The 22,686-nt window shown below is 36.2% G+C and overlaps 1 protein-coding gene across 1 annotated transcript in view; it reads left to right on the top strand.

Annotated features, from left to right (window-relative positions):
• Positions 1-22,686, top strand: part of PCLO (piccolo presynaptic cytomatrix protein) — a 360,380-nt gene that overhangs the window by 10,897 nt on the left and 326,797 nt on the right. Inside the window, exon 3 of the mRNA XM_042965364.1 lies at positions 16,730-18,139. Coding sequence (XP_042821298.1) covers positions 16,730-18,139 — 1,410 coding nt within the window. The remainder of the gene's footprint in view (positions 1-16,729; positions 18,140-22,686) is intronic.

Genomic DNA, 22,686 nt, shown 5'->3' with positions numbered 1-22,686 from the left:
CATGGGCATATATTATCTGTACTATAGTTTTCTCTTTTCTAATAGTGAGAAAACTAGTGTTCAAGTGGTTACTGTGGTTACTTGTTAGGATCTTCATGGCAGTAAATAACCAAGCAGAATTCAAACCGAATCTCCTGATTCCCAATATATTTATTTATGGTAGAAGCAGAGATAAAGTGCTATGAGGTCAGAGGAAGAAAACATCACTATCAGTCGTGGGGGTGGGGTGAGGTTTGGGTATCATAATGATCTTTATGAAAACAGAAGAATTTGAGTTGGAAATGTGAAGAATAGCAGGAATATAGACACTTATAAAAGGAGTTGGGACTATGAGGGCAGGTCTACCTCACTAGCCCATTAAAGGAACGCATTCCCATTATTGTTGAGATGAACTTGGGCAAATCATTTAAACTTTCTGTAGCAAGGATGTCATTTGAAAAATGAATATAATAATCTATTCTCTGCCCAACACATTGGATTATTAGGATTATCTGAGCATTTGTATGATAAGGTATTTTTAAATGCATTAAGTGCTTTTAAAGTTACAATATAATGCAATGTGGATAAGATTTAACTTTTAAAGTGTACTCTCACCTTTTTTTTTTTTAATACTTGGATACAATATCATAAGTTGTTGGGTTCTGAGGTAGCAATCAAGAGCCATTTGATTATTTGATTTATCTTGACATTTCTTTCAACTTTATTTTCCCCCCATAAGTAAAAATGTCATCTGAGTTCTAATTCTAAACTCTTAATTTCTTTTTAATGTTTGTTTTTATTTTTGAGAGAGAGAGAGAGTCAGAGAAAGAGGGAGACACAGAATCCGAAGCAGGCTCTAGGCTCCTAGCTGTCAGCACAGAGCCCGACATGGGGCTCAGACCCACGAACCATGATATCATTAACCTGAGCTGAAGTCGGACACTTAACCGACTGAGCTACTAATTCTGAACTCTTTTAAGAAGGCATCTTTCCTAATTCTGTCCACCAAATGGGCAGTTCCTCACTCCTGAATTATCAAGGGGGTTAGAGTTGAGAAATTAGACCTCTGGAGAGAGTCTGGGAGCTTCTATTTCAAGAGATTATAAGATAGATGAAATTTTGGGAACAATCACCATTTCTGAGCTGTTCTATGGATCCATGAGGAAGTGAACTTTTCTGAATCTTCTGAAGAGGATGTAATGCTCTGGGTCACATTGCCCTCAAATATTCAGACTGAGTAGACAGTTTTTCTATGCAGGACAGGGACAGAGGCGGGATGTTCTTTAATTCTTTAATTTACATTGATTTACTATTTTCAAGTTTGAGTATGCAAGTAACTCTCAGTATTATTACTTTTGTAGTCTGTGGATTAAATAGAATACTGCTCTCTTGTATCACTTCTTGAAAAGACTAGGAGGATTTCTCTGATATTTTTTATTACTAATGTATCAGAATTATGACAATATGTGCTTATGAACATCCTGGCTCTTAAATGGATACTGATCTGGGAAGGAAGGACTGGAGAGGTATCATCACTCTGACAGCAAGCTTTAGGGAAGGGGATTTGACTTCCTTAACTAGACTTGTGAGCTTTCTCCTACTCCTGTCATACACACACACACACACCTTAGCTCAAATATCTATGTGAAGAGGATGGTATTTAAACCATCGACTCTGGTGACTGTCAAAATGTGTGCTGCTCCAAATAAACGTTAAGAATCTACTGGCTCTAAGCCTAAACTTTTGATGCCAAGAGGAGTTTATAGCTATCTTTTCTTACCAGTCCATTAATGGAATAAACCTCAACAATGCAGGCTCTCTCTTTGGGCTTCCTTTCTGACACAGAAACTGAACATTTGCTTTCTACATAGCAACAAAAGCACTTTTTCTCGTTGTTTTTATTGTTCATATACTAGATATCTTTTGATACATAGCCTGGGGCAAGATTTAGGGAGAAATTTAAAGACTTGTCCCTCGTGTCTGAAAATTCTCCTGGCTCTTGTCAAATTTTGTAATCTATGAAATGACTTGTCATTTTTCAGTATGTTAATAATGAACCAAATGTTAGTTAAGGTGCTTTTTTTGGTCATATTTATTTTTGATCATAATGGACCATAGGTTAATCAGTCTCTTGGATGATACCAGGTATTTTATTGAACAAAAACATGGCCATATTTCCAGAGCTAAAAAACAAAACAAAAGCAAAACAAAAAAATCCCCAAAACACACACACCTAGACCTGCATATAAATTCCCTCCATTTATTAAAGCAAAACAAAACAAAAAATGGTGCAAGTTCTTTAGGTTGGCAAAATGACTTAACTGGACACCTCTTTGAGGTGGATAGGATGGCTGCATCTTCTGTTACTGGTGAGAGAAACTAAGGGCGGAAATGTGGAAAATGTGTTAAGAACTAGTGGGAAGGAGTAGAGCTCTGCCAAATGTCAGGAGGCTGGAGCCTGTGGAGAAAGAAAACCTGTTAAGAGCTTCCTGATGGTAGAGTAGCTGGAAGAATGTTTAGAAAAGGTGATATTCTCCTCTTAGTTGCTTGCTGATTTAGCACAGAGGTCTTCTCACCTCAAGTTCTAAGTAAAGTCGACAACACAGTTCCTCTTAAAAAGGAACACTGGGCACACGTAAGTTCGCCTCCTATTTCCAAAGGTCTCACTTTTTAAAAGGTCTTTCCAGAAGTTAGGAAAGACCACCAGCAGTATAAGTTGGCATGTTGAATTTCTAGAAGATAGAAAATGGGAAGATGATGACAGAAAAAGAACCAAGGAAACCATCAAACAAGTGGCTTCCTCAGGGAAGCTCTCTAGGCTCTAAGCTAGGAATGAACAAATATAGAAAGCAGTGATGGGCTATGGGTAGTGATCAAACAACAAATTAAAGAATTGCAGTAGGAACAAATATGACTAGTGGACTCTTTCCTAATCTCCAATGGGAAGACGGTAGGGAGAGTCTTTATTTTTCTTTCCCTCGAGCCAAAGCCAAAGAATTCTCCAAATGAAGGGATGAGCTGCCTAATGGCCCCTCATGAGAAAACTAGGGACTTTGGAAGAGAATTAGAAGTAATGCCATTCTTGCACAATGAAATAATTTAAAGGCGAAAACAAATAAAACATTACTCAACTGTGAGTCAACCACTCTGATCTGTTACTGTCCTGTAAAGCTGTCCTTACTTGCACACTGACCCTCTGTTGTCCCATATCCTCTCCTTTAAAGGAGAGGATGAATGGAGAGGCAGAACTGTCCACACACACAGAAAAACCTCTGATGATTACCTAGTAAATGATGGAGACATTCACTGTAAATGACAGGCTTGAAGAGACTTAACTTGACATTTTAGCAGTGATACCACATGAAGGACACAGGTGAAACAGTGAAAAACAAAACAAAAGAAAAAACACGTGACCTCCTAGGAGAGCATTCATTCGGGACATATAAACAACTTATAAAAATTCTTACTGTTCTTAAGAACTGTTTAAGAGAATATTCCATAAATAATTAGCACGCTCAAATTTCACTGGGCCCACTTGATGGTCTGGAAAAGGCCTAAGATTTTTCCAGATTGTAGAGCAATTTAAAAAATTAGGCAACTACTTACCGAACCCTTACTGTGTTTCAGGCACCGTTCTAGACTTTGGGCATCTAAGAGTGAACACAGTACACAGAAATTCTCTCCTCATGCAGTGTGTATTCTAAGAGTGATAAACACATAAAATATATAGCGTGACAGCTGGTGATAAATGTTATTGAGAGAAATGAAGTAGCAGAAGGTTATAGCCTGGACCATGGGTGGGAGGGGTTGGATGGTGAGAGTTCCCTCATTCCCATTGAAGGATTAGAGGCTTGAAACTGATAGATAACTTGGGAATCTGGTATTTTTAATAGTGACTAAAGGTTTAATTTGTGTATATAGTTGTAGCGAAAGCTTGGATTTTGGAATGGTTAAGGAAGGAAAGAGTGGGGAATGCACCTAGGAAGGTATAGAACTCTGAGATTTTCCTCTTTACTACTTCCTGTAGTAATATAGAGACTGGAGAATGGGCATTTTATCTCCGGTGTGGGGCTGTTTCTGGATGCCTGCCAATGGAGTTGTAGACATTTTGGGGAGGTGGTTATTTATAACTCTGGGGGATCTGGGGCCCTAAGAGAAATATTAAAAATCATGGAGAGTGTATCAAAGAACTCTAATAGGAGTTACAGAAAGAAAGAATCAAGATGGTGGAGATAAGCTCCAGAAGAAATTTCTCTGAGGTAAAGAAAGATTGAAGTCTTCAGAATGTAAAGGCCTACCCACTGGCCATGCAAAATTAATAAAATGACTGATAGGTGTATCCTGGTAAAATATCAGATTTCCAAAGATAAGGAGAAAACCGGAAAGGCTTCCACAGAGAAAAATGATATCATCTACAAAAAAAAGATGAGAAATCAAACAGCTACAATCCTCATAATCAGCATAGAAGACAGTAGATAGGGAGCACTTTCTTTAAGTTTCTAGATAGGATGATAAGATGAATTCTGTACCTCGGCAAGATATCGGGAGAGAGTGTGAGGGCACTTAAGAATGTGTTAACACATGAAAGAATGCAGGCAAGTTATCACCTCTCTCTCTGTCTATATGTACATGTGTACCTATCTATACATACATCATAATCAGTAGAGGAAGTTCTTTTATTAAAATGGAAAATAAAAAGAATGGATGGAAAATGTGATTACAAAATGGTGGTAGAATGTGAGATGATATTACATGATACAGAAATCAAACTGAAAAAGTTATGCCTTATTTTATTGTGTGTTAAAAATAGGTAGTTCATTAAACATAATTTCTTGGAGATTGCTTAAGACAGTCCTAAAGTAGTGGTAATATAAGGTTGTCTTGAAGAACTGTAGCTTCTGTAGTAAGGTAAAAATTCATAATATTTTAAATTTATAGATCAAAACTTATTTGATACTATAATGGCAACCACAAGAAAAAATCAAAGCAAAACTTAACACTGATTCTGGAGAGTTAGACTTGGTGGTAGAGAGAGAAGGTTTTACCTTTAATGTCATACCTTTTTTGTACTTTTTTTTTTAACCTTGTAAATTCATGTTACAATTAACACTTAAAAAAACCCTCATTCATCAAATGATTGGTGGAACAATTTGTATGATGCGTCAGAATGAATAAAGGATTTAGATTCTTGATTTTTACATCTTCAGCGTGAGCATTTTACTAGATGAAGTGCCAGGAATTTTGGGTTCTAAATAACAATGGTGACCTGAAGGGCCTTATGCCTGTAATGGGAAATTTGGTCAGTTTTTAATACATTCTTAGTCACAGCTGTGTATGCTTTAACTGACACTGTTTGTTGTTGTTGTTGTTGTTGTTGTTGTTGTTTGTTCATTTGTTTTATTTTGAGAGAGAGAGAGAGAGAGGGAGAGAGAGAAAGAATCTTAAGCAGGTTCCATGGTCAGCACAGAGCCTGACATGGGGTTTGATCTCATGATGGTGAGATCATGACTTGAGCTGAAATCAAGAGTTGGAGGCTTCACCAACTGAGCCACCCAGGTGCCTGTAACTGACAGCATTTTTATGTGAATCCAGTGAAGGGAAATAGATGCTATTGATGCTAAATATAAGGTTCTTATATTCTGAAGTTAAAGGACTTTTTTTTTTTTTTTTTTTTTTTTTTTGCTATTCTCTGACAATCCATATGGTATCATTAATAGGATTTAAGTAAAGGATATCTTGATTTTAACAGAATTTATCTTCCTTTAAAATAGTTTTCTAATGAATTTAAATGAATAGAAATACCCAGTTAATCATTTAAAGCTCTATATTACTTAAATATGTCTACAGACACCATATTTATTTAGCTCTCATTTTTTGATATGCTTCAATTTGCAACGTCTTTCTCATGACTTGGATGTTCCCTGTATAAAATAAATATTTCTCATGTCTACCCATTAAGTTTAGTCATTAGCATCAAAGCCTTTTTTTGTTTTTTTTCATTTTCAGCTCTTAAATGACTAGATGTTTCAGGTGACTTTCTGCGTATCCAGCTTTTGGCTTTTATAATATCTACTAAGGCTGTTGTTACATATCATTGCCCTGGTATGATGATATATATAACTTGGTAAGGACAGATGTTCTGTTGTGAAAGCAGATACCCACACCTACACAAAATCATTTACTGGATCAGTAAACTTAATAAAGTGCTGGGTTAACTTGCTCGTTGTTCACATCCCTTGAGAAAACATATCTAACACTTGCTCCCCTTCCATATCTTAATTAGCTTAGATTAAAATGAGCTCTTCCTTGCAAATATGTCAAAGATAGTGCCTTGAAGATAAAGATGTAAATAGTCTGGTAGAAGTTTATAATTATTTTCCTTAAAGTAGTGCCCACATCAAGTGCATCAGTAAGGCATCAGAAGATCTGGGATGTCCTCCTAGCTTTGCCCCTCACACGTACGTATTTTTGCTGATATTCCTCTGAATTTACTTTGAAGTTGTTGTAGTTACCTTTGATAAAGGAGAAACAGCTTTCCCATAAACAGTGCTTCTTGCCTTTTTCTTCCTTTAGTAAAAAAGGGAGATAGGTCTTTGGTCGCAGAAAGGAGAGATCTTAGTTTGAACACTGCATTTCAGACTGTGCACTAGGATCTCTATATGATTTTTGTCATTTAATGCTCTTTTAATAAGGTGGTATTCACATTTTAAGGGTGACTAAAGAGAGTAAAGCAATCAGAACTCATATTGTAAAGTCATTTGAAATCTTCAGTGTTTCTTTATAAATTAACCATCAGATGGCCCTTTGGAAAACTGGAAGCAGTATGGGATTTTAGACTTGAAAAGTGTGCATATGAACCCTAGCTCGGCTGCTTACTTGATGTATGGTTTGATCAGGCCATTCTATTTTTCTGAACATTTAGTTTTCTTAGATCTAAAAATATTCATAAAGTAAAAAATCACATTTGGCAATATAAGTGGAAGTGCTTTGAAATTGAAACTAGTAGATAAACATTTTTTTATTATCATCATTATTGTGAATCTTTATAAAAATTCTGAAAGGTAAGTAGGGATAGTGTCATCATTGTTAACTCCATTTGTCAGTGATAAAATGAAGTTAGGGACTTGAGGTGACTTATATGGTCACAAAATTACTTAGTAGTGAATCCCATACAAGAACTTAGATCTGCTGACCCCAAATTTAGCATCATTTTTTATAAGAGACCATGTTCTCTTTAAATAGACCACTCCTTAAATTTGTAGGTTAAAGAAAGAATGTGTGCATGTGTGTAAATTTTACATATTCTTAAAGTTAAAAAAAAAATTACTTGGCGGCAGTTTATTTTTGGAATTTAGTGTAAACAAAACTGAGGTCCAAGAACAGTGGTTTTATACCTTCCTACTCACTGTTGCTCAAACCAGAGCTTTATACTGCTGAGTTCTTTTTGTTCTTTAAGAAAACTGTGAGCTCTACTCTTCGCTAGCCACTCTGTTAGATTTTGAAAATATAGATGATGAAGTTGATAACTTTTTTCAGTGTCAAGAACTGAACTCAGAGTCTAAAAGGAGGGGTGATAATTTAGCAAGTGAGGATGGAAACTTGTTTGTAGAATAGAATATAATGAAGTTTATATAGATAAGATCCAGTCTCACCTGAATATAAAACGACTAACCACTTTTTCTATGTTTTTCTTTAATCAAAAATACAGATTTTAAAAATCAGTTGTAAAACAATTGATGGAGATATGACATTTGTATCATTTGTTCAGCAAAGTTAGAATTTTCAGTAGAATTCATGGAACAACTCATAAGAGCAGATTTCTGCTTCAACAAAAGAAAATAAGTCAGTGGTAGGCATTATAATGTGAATATGTGGTTGGGAATTCTGTAGTTACAAACGTTCGGAAAAATTTTAATGTATAAATTTATGTTTTTAAACGTCACAGAAGAAGGATTTAAAAAGTGGTCATAAGGAAATAAATGGTAATGAAAAATGTGGATGGGGTCTACAAAAAATTGAAAATAATATAAAGGTTATTAAGTGTAATTTTAAAATCACACTTTCTGGGGTATCTGGCAGGCTCATTCGGAGGAGTGTGTGATTCTTGATCTCAGGGTTGTGAGTTTGAGCCCTACCTTGGATGTAGAGATTACTTAAATAAATGTTAAAAATACAATAGAATATGACAAAATAAAATAAGTGTTTCCTTAAAGACATTCTTGAAAATGGGCATACGTACAACTACATAAAATTTGAATAAATACAAGTTATAAGTGGCTCCCACTCACAGAAAGCTTAAAAGAGGCTAAAATACTCATGAAATTTTGTTGTTTTTTACAAAAATTTAATATACTTTAAGCATTTAGTATATTTTTTGAAAAAGTATTTTTTTTCCTTTCCAACTCAATGTACAAATGATTATCTTAATTCCAGTGAGCATCTGACTGAATTAAAGATCTGTAGCTTTGAAGGGTGCCTGGGTGGCACAGTTAAGTGCCTGACTCTTGACCTCTGCTCAGGTCATGATCTCACATTAGTTCAAGCCCCAAGTTCTCTCTTTCTCTCTGCCCCTCCCCCACTTGCACACATGCTTGTGAGTGTGCACGCTCTCTCTCTGTCAAAAATAAATAAGCTTAAAAAAAAAGATATGTAGCAATAAACAAAAAAAAGATACATAGCTTTCGGCATGTATAATGCGTTCACAATGTTTATGTGACCTTTGGTTCTTTTTACTAATGGAATTTATATCTTCATTTTTACATGAAATAAGAGGACAATTCAACAAGCTGTTTGCAGACACAGCCTAATTGGAATTATTGTATCACAGGCTTCAAAACTGTGTGATAGCTCAAGGTGTATGTTAATCATTAAAGTTCTAAAAGTTGGAATTTGCCATATGAGAGACCGTTTAGAAATGTTAATGCATAGTGTTATGTAAGTTCACTTGACTGATTAGGGATTCTCCTCTCTGTGTGACTGTAATAGAGTACAAATATATTTTCATGTCTGTGTAGTATAATAATTTTTTAAGTTTTGCTTGGTGAAAGTGGTTTTCTTGTTTTGGACTGCACTGACAAACATTAAACTATGCTTTTTTTTTTTAATGTTTGTTTATTTTTGAGAGAGAGACAGAGAGTGAGCACGAGTGGGGGAGGGGCAGGGAGAGAGGGAGACAGAAATTTCAAAGCCAGCTTCGCGCTGACAGCAGAGAGCCCCATGCGGGGCTTGAACTCACAAGCCGTGGGATCATGACCTGAGCCAAAGTCTGATGCTTAACCAACCCAGGTTCCCCAAACTGTGCTTTTTTTAATTGATCTGATTTTTTTTTAGGATTTGCATATGTTATTGTTAGTGTTTGCTGAACATCATTATGCTTTAAGAAGGAAAACATTTTATGTTTAGTGTATATTTCATGAGGTTTGGTAATGGTTACTGAATTATGCAGCAGAAATTTGTAATCTGCGCACTTTCAGAGAGAAAGTATCCTTCCCACTTCTGGATGGACCGTTTTAAACTAAACTGTTGCCCAAGTTGCTAAGCATGTCATCACATTTCTGAGGAATGCTAGTGCCCTGTTTTTAGCCAAAATAAATTGTGCATTAATATGCACAGCTAAAGATGTCAGCTACAGCGAGCCATCTGCAGCCAAACTGCTCTCAGTGAGTAACTGCCTCTGTGGAGGAGGTCCTGTGGCTTGGGCAGTCCTTGAATAGCAGAAAACAGAATGTTTTCAAGTGATAGCTTGGTTTCCTCTTTATAATAGGATACATTGCATTATTATATAAGGTAGGTTATGCAATTATGTCTTTTATGGCCTTCAAAACAATACAAATAGTACAATATAAGATATAAATAACATACTCAGTAAATACTTGATGAGAATTTGATGAAAAATAGGAAAAAAATCAGAGTAATTAAATCATGAGAAGTGGTTGCTCCATTTGAGTCCATGTGATGAGAGGAGAGAAGAAGGAATAATTGGAAGAACACTTTAAACTGAAAAATTAAAAAAGAAAATTAAATCGGAGTCTAAGTGCTGTGGTTCATACTATAGTAGTGAGAGCTGAGAAGGGTAGACCTTGGAATATTAAGTGGTAAAGGAGGAAATCCACTGTGGCCTGTAAAGATGGGTAATATTCAGGTAAGTGGAGGAGGAGTACACATTGGGCTGTGCATCATGACTAACATAAGACAGAAAGAGGATACTGCCGTGACAGAGTAAATGGTACATATAGATGTCCTGGTCTGCAGAAAAGTTTAGTTGTTATGCTTCCAGAAGTAGGAACCCAGCAAGTTTTGTTTTATAGGGACAGGATGAAAGCATGATTGAAGAAAATTTATTCTGCAGCTCATGTGAATTGGTGTGCACATCAACACATATAAATTCCCAACATCGTGTTATTCTTTTGATGTTCCATTATTTCCAGTAGCATGCTATGTTGAACAGAGATTGCATTATAAATCTTATGTAGACTTTGTGTTTAAAATTTGCAGTCTGGAGGGCAGTGAAGACTGGATGTTAGTCATTAGGGCTTCTAGACACTTTTTTTTTTTTTTTGAGAAATTTTTAGGTAAATAGATTAATAACAGTAATAACAGTTTTGAGCAAGAGCATTCTTTAATTCTAGAACACCAACATTTGCCAACTCACCTGGATGCTTAGATGTATTGAGTTAATTATTTTAAATTATTACTGAAGACACACTCTTAAAAATCAGAATATAATATTTTAGTAATCAAAAGTTTTTCTAACTTTGTTTGAAAGTGGCAACATTAATTGAAACTCTCTATATGCAGTTCACAAACTTAAGTGATACCTCTTAAAACATTTAAATAATACATTTATGATTATTCATCAAAGTCCTTAGATAATGAAGTTGTGTTACTGTATTTCACAGCTGTGATAAAAAACAAAGGTTCAACAAAGTAGAACCCAGGGGATTGGATTAAACAGGGAGGTGTGTTATATTAATTATATGCAGGACTACGCTAGAATACATAGTGACCTCAGAATGAGCAGAAATCCTGGCTAACCAGTCTCTTATCCCATTTATGCAGCGTATTAAATTAGAAGAGTGAATGAACAACTTTATTCCTTTCTTTTATTCCTTTCCAAAGAGCTAATTGAATTAGAGTAGCTCATTAAACAGTTGTGTCTCTAGACCTTGAATTCATTTGTATACTTTCTGTAAGTAAAGCTTTGGGTGGGGAAAGCAAAAGATGACTATTTTTTCCTTTTGTTATGTAAACTCTAGAATTGCAAATAGCTGAAGCAGGATGTGTTTTTTTAATAAAGTTGCACTCATTCATTTTAATGTTTATATATTGAAGATAAGAGTTCTTGGACACATCGATATAATTGTTTATATATATTGTTATATATATAATATAATATATATATAAACAATATATATATAAACAATATATAATTGTTATATATATACATATATAATATATAATATATAATATAATTGTTATACATATATATAATGTTTATATATTGAAGATAAGAGTTCTTGGACACATCGATATAATTGTAGGCTTCCCTGGTATTGTCTCTTTCATTTTTGCCATCATTTATCAGGTGGATGTGGATGAGTATAGTGTATGTAATGTTAGGGAATAGGTGTTAGTTGTGGCAAGGGACCTGGAAACTTGTTGATGAAATATTGGTGGAGGGTTTCTTCTGTGAACCAGCCTTGGCCTTGAATATTGTCTGACTTCTGTGGCATGGGGAAGAAGTCATAAGGACTGAAGTGTTCTAAGATCCTTGTTTATGGCTACATTGGACTGAAGACCCAATCATGTAGAAATAGGAGAACCAACTGTATTACAGGCATGGGTACCAAATGGAATGGGCAGCGAGTGTCTGAGGCACTGATGGCAATTAATTCAGGTTAATTTTCCTCAGACTTAGAGACAAATGCTTAATTTTAGAAATGAAGCAAGGCAGTAGTTGCCTCTGGGCAGGGAAAATATGTATGGTTAACAGGTATGGCGATTATGAGGGACTCTTTTCAGTTTGAATCAAAATGGGAATAGATTGTCCATGGGCAGAGGTATCCAGTCAGGTTCTGGGGAGGTTGGCATGTAACCAGAAAGTGAAGGCCGAAGCCTGTCATACAAACTGCGTAAACAGTGGGAAGTAGCAGAGTAAATACAGGAAAGCTGTAGCTTGAAGAGCACAGACGTTCTCAGTTAATTTATTTCATTCAAACCAGCTCAAAAACGGTGGACATCTATCATGCTTAAAGCGTTAGTTAGACCCCAGGGGGTTGATAGAAAGACTCCTAGATAGAAAGTCCTTACCATTCGTTGCTTGCCATCTTTTTAGGGGATATAGATTCGGAAATAGAAGGATGATATAAGTGCTAGCATGATAACATTAAGGAAATGAGATACTTTCAATTTCCTGCAAAAGATTAACTTTATTTCACAGTTTTGGGAGAGGCATCGAGGTGTGAGGGGAAGTAGTTAGAGTCACCCCCTTCTGTGGTTGTTCGTTTTGCCTGGGTTATGTTTTTGTGAGGGGTAAAGTACCTGAGCAATCACAAAGGCCAAGTGAGGGACAGTGGCTTTGGAAACGTGCAAAGATGAATGGGAAAGTACGTTTCATAAGCAGCGTAGACACACTTGAATAATGGAGAATGCAGTGCAAATACTATGGGATTTATAATGCCAAGGACTGAGAGGCCAAAGGCACTGTTACTTCTCTGTGTGCATCGTGAAAGGCACGGCCCCACAGAAAAGTTAAAGGTGGTTTGTGATGCTGGAGGTGGGGTGCAGCGGGGGGCGGGTTGTGGACTTTTTCATTTTCTCAGTGTATGGGAGGTTTGCTTTTGTTTTTGTTTTCCAGTTGATCAGGGAGTTGGAAATGCCACTGTTTCCAGGACTAGATTAAGTGCTGAGATGCAAATCATTTCTATTTTCAATGGATTTGGGCAGTAGAATTAAATATAAAGGAGGCTCTTTCTAAAAAAATCCTAAGAGGATAAAAAGCTTTTCATACTGTGATCTCTACAATGATTTTAACCTGTATTCTAGTGGCGAGGAGGAACATGGAGGCGTCAAAATGTTTTTTATGTGTTGTTTATCAAAGTGAAGAAAATATGGTCATTAGAAGAATAAAAGTTGAGACCGTGGAATCTCTCAAAAAAAAGGGTGTATTAAGAGAAAAAGAGAAGAAGAGGTGACTTGGGTTTTCTACCTCTCTTCCTGACTCTCCTTTGTGTCCTTATGTGGAAACAAGAGTCATATGCATTCATAAACTAGAAGGACACATTTGATTTTGGAATAAGGGCAATATAGAATGTTTCCAAGTTTTAATATAAATTATGCATTTGATATGCTATGGTAGTGTACTAATTTTGCAGTGGTTCAAGGTGGAGTGAGAGCCTACTGGCTAGCTATGTGTGAAACTCCAACGTTCACATTGCACAGAGACTGAATATTTTGCTGAAAAAACCAAATGAATCCAAGGAAGTGTTCAAGGGGGAGAGTGGAAGGAAACTAGGAAGTTTCCTCGCAGGATGAAAGGAAAAAAGGAGTCATTACAGTATCATCAGATATAGTATCTGATACTATATCTGATGACACTTAATATATACCTGTAATAACCTTGAAGTTATATTACATGTTAACTTGTTTCTTATCTGATTTTTCTTCTGTAATCCAGCCTCCAGGAGACTAGAGATTTTTTCTCTTTTATTCAGTGCCATAGGCCAAGTAGAAGTTACCCGATAAATACTTGAATAAAGAAATGAATAGGTGGGGTGTCCTGGCTGGCTCAGTTAGTAGAGCATGAGACTCAATCTCAGAGTTATGAGTTTAAGCCCCATGTTGGGCTAAAGTAGAGCTTACTTAAAATTAAAAACGAATAAGCGTATGAATTTTACATCGACTTTGGCCATAACACTTGTCAAAAAGAAGAAGAGCAATTTAACTATAATGCAAGTCACTAACCCTAGGAGTTTGTGATTTAAGGTGGTTATTATGGATGTACATCTCATAATATTTTGTAGAAAAAAATCAATGAGAGAGACTAGGTAAAAAATTATGCTTTTAATTATAGTTTCTTTTATCTTGTTTGCATGATTATAAGGTGCTTTGGTGTCAGTGAAGGCTGTGGAAAAAGACAAATGAGAAAAAATAAACAATAGAACAGCACAAGTGTCATTGAGAGTAGGGGAGATGGTCAAGTAGGTAGATGCATATTTGGAGGAATTTCTGTCCATCAAGAAGGGGGTAAAATCGGGTGAAAGTTTCCTAACATTCTAGCTTACCTTTTCAGTAGCAATTGTTTCTCTTTTGGGATTCAAATATTTATATGTATAAAAAGTTATTACGTGAGATGCTTCAAACATACAGAAACATAAAGATAATATAAAAGTATGTAGATCTTCAACTGCCATATTGAAAATAAATGTAATGAACGCTCAAGTACTTTCTACCTATTTTTTTTACAAGTTTTTAGTAAATATTTCCATCAATTTATTTTCTGTATTCCTTAAAAACAAAAAATTCATAAGTTTAACACTTATGCTTTAAAATATTGTACACCAAAAGAAAACCAATTCTCATTCATGCTGCAAGTTGGTCTATGTTCTCTTTACTTCTGTTACTTTCTACCTATTTTTAACAAATATTTTAATTTTACTTTATGATTCACACTTTTAAACAGAAATAAGATGTTAGAGTTGAGAATCTTTTTTAATCTTCTCTAAACAAAAGTTTACTTGACCATGAGATTGCAAAATAAGTCCTTTCATACTGGCGAATGAGTTTAAATAACTTCTGTGTGCTTTTTATTTTAAAGCCTTTTTAATAATTAAGAAAAAATTCAGTAAAATTTAAAAAATTTTTTGAATTAAAAAAAATTTTTTTTTATTAGAAAACTTAATAGGGGTGCCTGGATGGCTCAGTTGATTAAGTGTCTAGCTTCGGCTCAGGTCATAATCTCAGGGCTCAAGAGTTCAAGTCCCACGTCGGGCTCTGTGCTAACAGCACGGAGACCGGAACCTACTTCGGATTCTGTGTCTCCCTCTCTCTCTCTGCCCCTCCCCCACCCATGCTCTGTCTCTCTTTCTCTCAAAAATAAATAAACATTAAAAATTTTTTAAATGCTTAACAGTATCAACTGTGAAATAATTAAAAAAAAATTAAGAGCTTGGGAAAAGTTAGTTCCATTTCTTTCAAAAGAAAATTCTTTGCAGGTAAAGTGTATGTTTTTTGCCAGCCTAACACTTGACACTTTTGTACTATAGAAAACTTTTCTGGTATCAATGCTCCATATATTTAGTTTTCAACCATGTAGAATTCTGTACAAAGAACCTCAGTGCCAAACTGGTAACACTGGTTACTTTGGGTGGAAAAGATTACATCACATAGAATTTGACATTCTAAATGATTTTGGAAGTATTTAAAATTTTGTATTATAAGCATAAATTATTTTGAAATTTAAAAAAGAGGTGAAGGGGCACCTGGCTGGCTCAGTCAGTTGGGTGGCCGACTCTTGATCCAGCCCCATGTTGGGCTTCGTGCTGAGCACGGAGCCCTTAGCTTAAGATTCTCTCTCTCCCTCTGCCCCTCTCCCCCACTAGTGCACTCTCTCTTGTTCTTAAAAAAAAAAAAAAAAAAAAAAGTAAATGTTAGACATAGGTAGTTTTAAATTATATTCTGAAATAAGTATGGAATTCACTGTCTCCTTTTCATAATTGATGTGACATGAAATGAGCAGATCAACTTACTCCTAAAGCTGTGTGTGTGTGTGTGTTATGTATATTTCACATGTATACGTATCTCACCAGTTAAATCAATATATTGCTTAGTTATATTGCTCTTTCTAGTATATTCATAAAACTTTAAAGAAAAAATATTTCCTCTGTAAAATCATGGTATTATTTATGATAATTTGAAGGGATGCCATTATTTTTTCCTTATTTTCTTAACAGAGAATGTTTTCTTTCTAACCCAGTGTGGTTAATAATTTTTGTTTTCACACATTTGATTATGTTGCCTTGGAGGGGAATGTAATGCTCTGCTAATTTAAGAAATTAGCAATGTGTTAATAATTTGACAAGCGTACTCTGGGTTGTATAACTGAAAACTGTTCATGAGCCATCAATAGAGAAAATATCTAATGTAACTGATTTATGGAATCTATTATGTTATAACTCTTCTTTTTATGATACAGTGTTTTCTGTTTCTAGTGGTAAACATGCTTTCAGTGAATCAAAGGCAAAGAACAACAAAATTAATATTAGAATAAAAAATCTTTTTATGTTTACTTTTTATTTTCCTTAAAATATACAGTGTTTAAGTCTCTGAGGTTCATTAATTATATTTCAGTATAATTAACATTTTATTTTTAATTTTATTAATTTTTTTTAATGTTTATTTACCTTTGAGAGAGAGAGAGAGAGCATGAGCAGGGAAGAGCAGAGAGAGAAGGAGACACAGAATCCGAAGCAGGCTCCAGGCTCTGAGCTGTCAGCACAGAGCCCCATGCGGGTCTTGAACTCACTAGCCTTGAGATCATGACCTGAGCCCAAGTCGGATGCTTAACCTACTGAGCCACCCAGGTGCCCCAACATGTTAATATTTTAATATAAACTAAGTGAACTAATTTGATCTATATTTTGTTTCAAATGATGAGCGACATAGCGTCAAATGGTACCATGCATTTTTAAAAATGTTTTTGTGTTTTCACATTGTTACTCTCTCACTGACCATTATTTTATATTATTTCTAGATAAAAGAGTGGCTCTGTTTAAACTGTCAGATGAAAAGAGCTCTCGGAGGTGACCTGGCTCCAGTTCCCTCATCTCCTCAGCCTAAACCGAAGATTGCCCCTGTTGGTCCTGCATCTGCCGTGGGCAAACCATCCCCACAGCCACAGCACACTTCTCCAAAGAAGGATACTGTACCCAAGCAGGAGATCTCGAAGGCACCTGAGTCTAAGAGGCCCCCACCTCTAGTGAAACAACCGACCATTCACGGCTCTCCCCCACTTGCCGCCAGGCAACCTCCAGCGGCGGCGGAGCCTTCGCCCAAGCCACCCCCTCCCAAAGAGCCCTCGGTTCCCTCTGAGCAGGCCGAGGTCCCCGTGGCTGATGATAAACCAAAGCAGCCCAAGACGGGAAAGCCAGCCACAGATGTCTCGTCTTCATCGTCAGTAGCAGCACAACCTGATATTCCAAGCCCCAAAGTACAGCTGGAAGATCAAGAGATAATAACCCCTCCTCTAAAAACAGACGCTGCCAAACCCTCCCAGAGTTTTCCATCAACGGGAGAAAAAGTCACCCCGTTTGATTCTAAAGTCATACCCCGACCTGCATCAGATTCGAAAATTATTTCACATCCTGGGCCCAGCCCAGAGGGCAAAGGTCAAAAACAAGCTGATCCAGTTCAGAAGAGAGAAGAGCCCAAGAAAGCACAAACCAAAATGAGTCCTAAGCCAGATGCCAAGCCGATGCCAAAAGGGTCACCTCCACCCGCAGGCCCAAGACCTCCCACTGGCCAAACTGCCCCCACAGCTCAGCAGCCCCCAAAGCCTCAGGAGCAGTCGCGACGTTTCAGTCTGAATCTGGGAAGTATTACCGATGCCCCTAAATCGCAGCCCACGACTCCTCAAGAAACTGTGACTGGAAAACTCTTTGGGTTTGGAGCATCAATCTTCAGCCAGGCATCAAATTTAATCTCCACAGCAGGCCAGCCTGGGTCTCAATCTCAGAGTGCTCTTGGAACCCCAACAAAACAGGGCCCTCCTCCTTCACAGCCACCTCCTTCTCAGGGGCCACCCAAATCCACAGGTCAGGTACCACCGGCACCTGCAAAGGTTGTACCTGTGAAAAAGGAAGCAAAAGCTCCAGTAGTTGAAAAATTAGAACCCAAATCTGAACCAGTTCCAACAGTAAAAAGAACAGAAACAGAAAAGAAGCCTCTGCCTGTTAAGGATAGCAAACCTCTAACAGCTGAGCCTCAAAAGGCTGTCCTTCCCCCCAAATTGGAGAAAACTCCCAAACCAGAATCAGCATGTCCTCTCTGCAAGACTGAACTCAATATAGGTTCTAAGGATCCTCCTAACTTCAATACTTGCACCGAATGCAAGAATCAAGTGTGTAATCTCTGTGGATTTAACCCTATGCCACACTTGACTGAGGTAAGCAATTTATATATTATTTACGGATGTGACTCTATCATGTTTATTGTGAAATATTTTGTTAACCAAATTTCTAGACAAAAAAAACCTCCAAAAAATAGACAAAAACATTTCTAGTAAAGAAGGTATATCAATAGTGATGTCATAGAAGAAGTTTCAATTACTTATTACATGCTTAGTTTATTACTAAAGTTTCATGTAATTTGTATTTTTCTGGATTATGCACCAGAAGTAAGAAGATGAAATAAGCTGACAATTTAAAATAACAATTAACGCATTCCTTCATGAATTAAAGACCTGTAGCTTTGGAATCGTATCTGGTTTTCACTCATTAATGCCAAATAAGGTTCTAATTTACCATTCCCATTATCTCCAATCCCTTCTGTCTCTCCTACCTTAAAGAAAGTTTTGGTTGCTTGCAGATCCCAAAACAACATGAGGTCTGTTATTTTACAAAATTCTTAAGAACTTAGTATAAGTTAATATTGCTTATTAGAAAATACTGATTCAAACATACTATGTCTAGACTTTTTATAATTCTCTTTGGGACTGTTATCTGGCTTAAATATAATAGAGTACTGTTTAAGAAATGTGCCAAAAAAAAACAAAAAAAGATACCTGGGGTTCAGTAACTGATGTCAAGAAATTGTGTTTTTATTTACTTTTATTTTTTTTATGGGATGATGAGACATTTTCTCCAAATGTAAATGACCTAACAGCAGATGGCAAATTTCTACCTAACAGTTAGAGAAGAATGAATCTATAAGCGTTAGTAATGTGTTAGGGCTATTGGAATGAATATTTGGATCTTGGGTAACAGGGATTAAATGCTTGCTGCTGTGTCAGATGGTTAATAAATATTTAGACATTGAATTTGAAGTAATTGTTCATTGTCTTACACACATCAAAAATACTTAAGGATTATTTTTTTCTGTGCTCTTTGATTTTGTGATTCATTGGAATGGAAAAATTGAACAGATTTTAGCAACTACACAAAAGAAGCTTTAGAGATTCTGGTGTTGTTTTCAAGTTAAGTTTTTTAAAAGAATAAACTATATACAATTTTTATTCTTTTACCTTTAAAAGACTTAGGTTGCTTTGACATTATTAACACCATATGAAAGTATTGTTTCTAAAGATTTAAGCACATTTTTATCTTCTTTATCTGTGATGAATAAAGTTAACTAAGATCCACTGAAAAGGCAGATAAAATTTGGTTTCCCTCAGCACTTCCTGAATGGTAACAACTATAATTATTACTTGCAGTGTTTTGGATTCAATGCAAAAGCAAAACAAAAAGCAAACCTTAAATTTCTTCCATATATTTAGAAGAGTTGTTTTTGGTTGTGTATTCATGAAGCAGAAAATTTTGTATTTCATAGACTTACAGAATTGTACCCTTTAATGAGGAGTCTTAAGGTGTCAACACAGTGTAGTTTAATACTTATAAAACAAATTGCATCACTAAAAACAAAACATAATGTCTGCATTTAAAATGTATTTTGGGCACGCTAAAAAAAGAAAACAAAACACTGTAGTGTGGAGGGAGGACTTGAGTGTGTATGTGTCTGTGTATGTCTTTGTTTGTACAAATGTGTCTGTATATACATGTTTCAGAGGAGATCATGTTTCAGAGGAGAAAAAAATCTGGTGTTAACAAAAGCGGTTGGCTAGGGCTCCTAGCTTAGTTTAACTGTGCTAATCCGTATGAAGTTTTCAGTTAGCCTTAGTGCCCTCTGGTCTTTAGGTAACGTCCATTGGCTGACCCAGTATCAAGGGAGTGAATGATGTTAGTTGAGTTAATCACTGTTCAAGTATCCCTATTACTATTACCCCAAAGGACTTCAGAGGATTGGCAGAAGGAGTTAGTTGAAAAGAAGGCACATTGTGCTTGCATATGTGTGTGCATACGTGCACATATATTTCCAGAAAATTGTAGATACGATTTATAGGCTTAAGTCGTGGTGCTGTCCCAGAGTTCTTAACTGCTAATCTCTGCTCATTGCCTTCCGTTAGGAGCGATTAGGAAAGCATCTTCTCCCTGATTGTTGCCGTATTTCTGTGCTTTCTCCCCTCTGCTTGATATTTGTTTCTTGTTACCTAATATTTTCTGCTCTTTCATTCTAGTTTTAGAGGGCACGCTCAGAAAATACTCAGACTTTATGCCTGCAATGCAAATAAATGGTATTTCTAAGTAAGGATTCAACTGTTTCCATGTATTTTTCTGATAAAGCACATTTAGCTTCATATTATAAGCCTCTGCTTCCACTGTACCTAATCACTGTGAGGCAGCACCTCTTTTCCCGTGGGTACCACCCCGCCTTCCCCTTTCGCTATTCTGTTCCTCTGGTGGTGAGAAGGGCTGGTTATATGGGTTATGGAGCTACAGAGAGTATTTCCCCCTCCCCCGCACAGTCCTCAAACACACCTGTCTCTGAGGTTGCTTCCTGTTTCTCATGCACAGCATCCCCCACAACACCTGAGCTGTGCCAAGGGCTGCCTGAGGGCCCTGGGGTGTAGCCAGGCTTCAGCCTAAGCTTCAAGGTTTAACTGTTTGATGCCAAGTTTGTATAAATGACACTGTAATCCATTAGCCTCTGATAGCAAGGAAAAAGGCTTCTAGGCTTTAACTTCTGGTAGCTCAGGACACATGTTATTAATTTTAAAAGCAGCAGCAAGGCTTTCTGAAAGAGCTAGTCTTAGAGAATTTGGAAGCATCCTGAGAAAAACAGCCTAAATTGACAATCCATTTACCTAGTGAATTTTAACAATTCTACTTCAGTTCAAATGCAAAAAAGGACTCATAATTACTCATAGTGGGTGTTTATCTTAATGTTTTTACTATACCTTTCAAAAGGAGTTTTGTACTACGGGAATGAAACTTAAAACCATGTCTCCTCATGTTTCAGGAAGTTCTAGGGTCGCAATTTTGCTTCCTTAGTAAGATAATTATGCATGGCCTAAATGATGTAGGAATAGCTAGCATATATTTGTCACCAGGCAACAAATGGGCCTTTTGAACCAATTAAGACCCACTGGTGTAACTGGGATCCCTTCAGATCTTTGTTCTCTAGCCGAGGTGGCTTCTGCATTGTCTATCAAATACTCAAGGAAAGCGTAATGGGCGTGCACTGTGTTTCTTAGTTTGGCAAACACATATCCAGCTTTTACTTTAAAAACGATTACTTAACTCTTTAAAAATTATAAATACACACACACACTCACACACATATCTGTCAGCACCCAAAAGCACATAAGTACATACATACACACCAAACTGAAGACTGAAAGAATAATAAAAAATCAATAAGTAGGAAACTCTTCTACCAATAATTATTTTTAAAATAATCACCTAGTGGAGATCTGCATTCCCTGTGAATACTTCTGACTTCGCTGGCAGAGAGGGACGCCTGCTAGCCCTTTTTAGCTTACATGAGAAAGTTGACAAGTTTGTGGGTAGAAGCAAAATTTTTGGTTCTTAAGTCTTAGGAGACTTTTGATATGTTGCCTTTATATTAAGTGTATATTTAGTCAGAAAATCCAAATAGGGATTTAAAATAGATTTTTGTTTAAACAAATTTAATCAAAAAGCAATTTCTCCATTAGTCTTTTTTCTATGCCTTTTTACGTGCTTAATATTCTATTCTATATGATAGTTCTCTATCCCAATCTTAACAGGTGATTATATAACATTTATTCACATGATTAAACTCTTCTTAAATATTATTAAAATGAGTATTACTTAATTTTTTTGGATACATGGGTATGTTCTTTCAATATTAATTTAAATATTACTTAATTTTTTGGATACATGGATACACATTCTTCTCATATTAGGGATTTAGGTTTCATTTTTTTCCTTATAAATGAGTAATATTTTTGGATGCAAATATATTGTATTTTCACTGTTTCCCAAGGAAAGCTTGCCAGTACTGATGTTACTAAAGGAGGGGACAAGGACCTTGCAGTGTCAGATTCTCTTTGGCGACGTAAGGCAGTTAACACTGCCACCACTGGTGTCACGTGATTCCTTTCTTACTGAATCTTCTCCATACTTGAAGAAAAACATTTAAAATGATCTTTGTTAATCTGGAAGTCTAAAATTGCTATCATATTGTTCCTTTGACTTATATTTCTTTTATTACCATTTTGTTTGACTATTAAAGGCAAATAGATGATTTCTAGAGAAAATATTGTCCAGGCATTATGGGAAAAGGTAAACTGCTATCGTTGTTGCTGTTTTTTTGTTTTTTGTTTTCTTTTTTTTCCCCCTTTTGCTACAGGCTGGTATTAGACAGTCCTTTTCCTCACAACAGCCTTGTTGGGTAGGTTTTACAGTGATTTTAGAGATCAGGAAAATGACTATCAGAGGGGGGCAGCTATCAAGCCCTAGAGGCTGAGCCCGTGCCCCTCTCTCCTGTAATATGTTTGAGTGACCTAGGGAACTCGAAAACAAATGCCTCTTGTTGTGTCCTCTCTTACCTGTAAGTTGTGTCAGTTGGTGATTACTAGGACTTTAATATCAGCAAATTTGCTAATATTTGCAT

This window comes from Panthera tigris, chromosome A2, assembly GCF_018350195.1.
Source record: "Panthera tigris isolate Pti1 chromosome A2, P.tigris_Pti1_mat1.1, whole genome shotgun sequence".
Taxonomy (NCBI): domain Eukaryota; kingdom Metazoa; phylum Chordata; class Mammalia; order Carnivora; family Felidae; genus Panthera; species Panthera tigris.
This window is presented reverse-complemented; position numbering and strand designations above follow the sequence as displayed.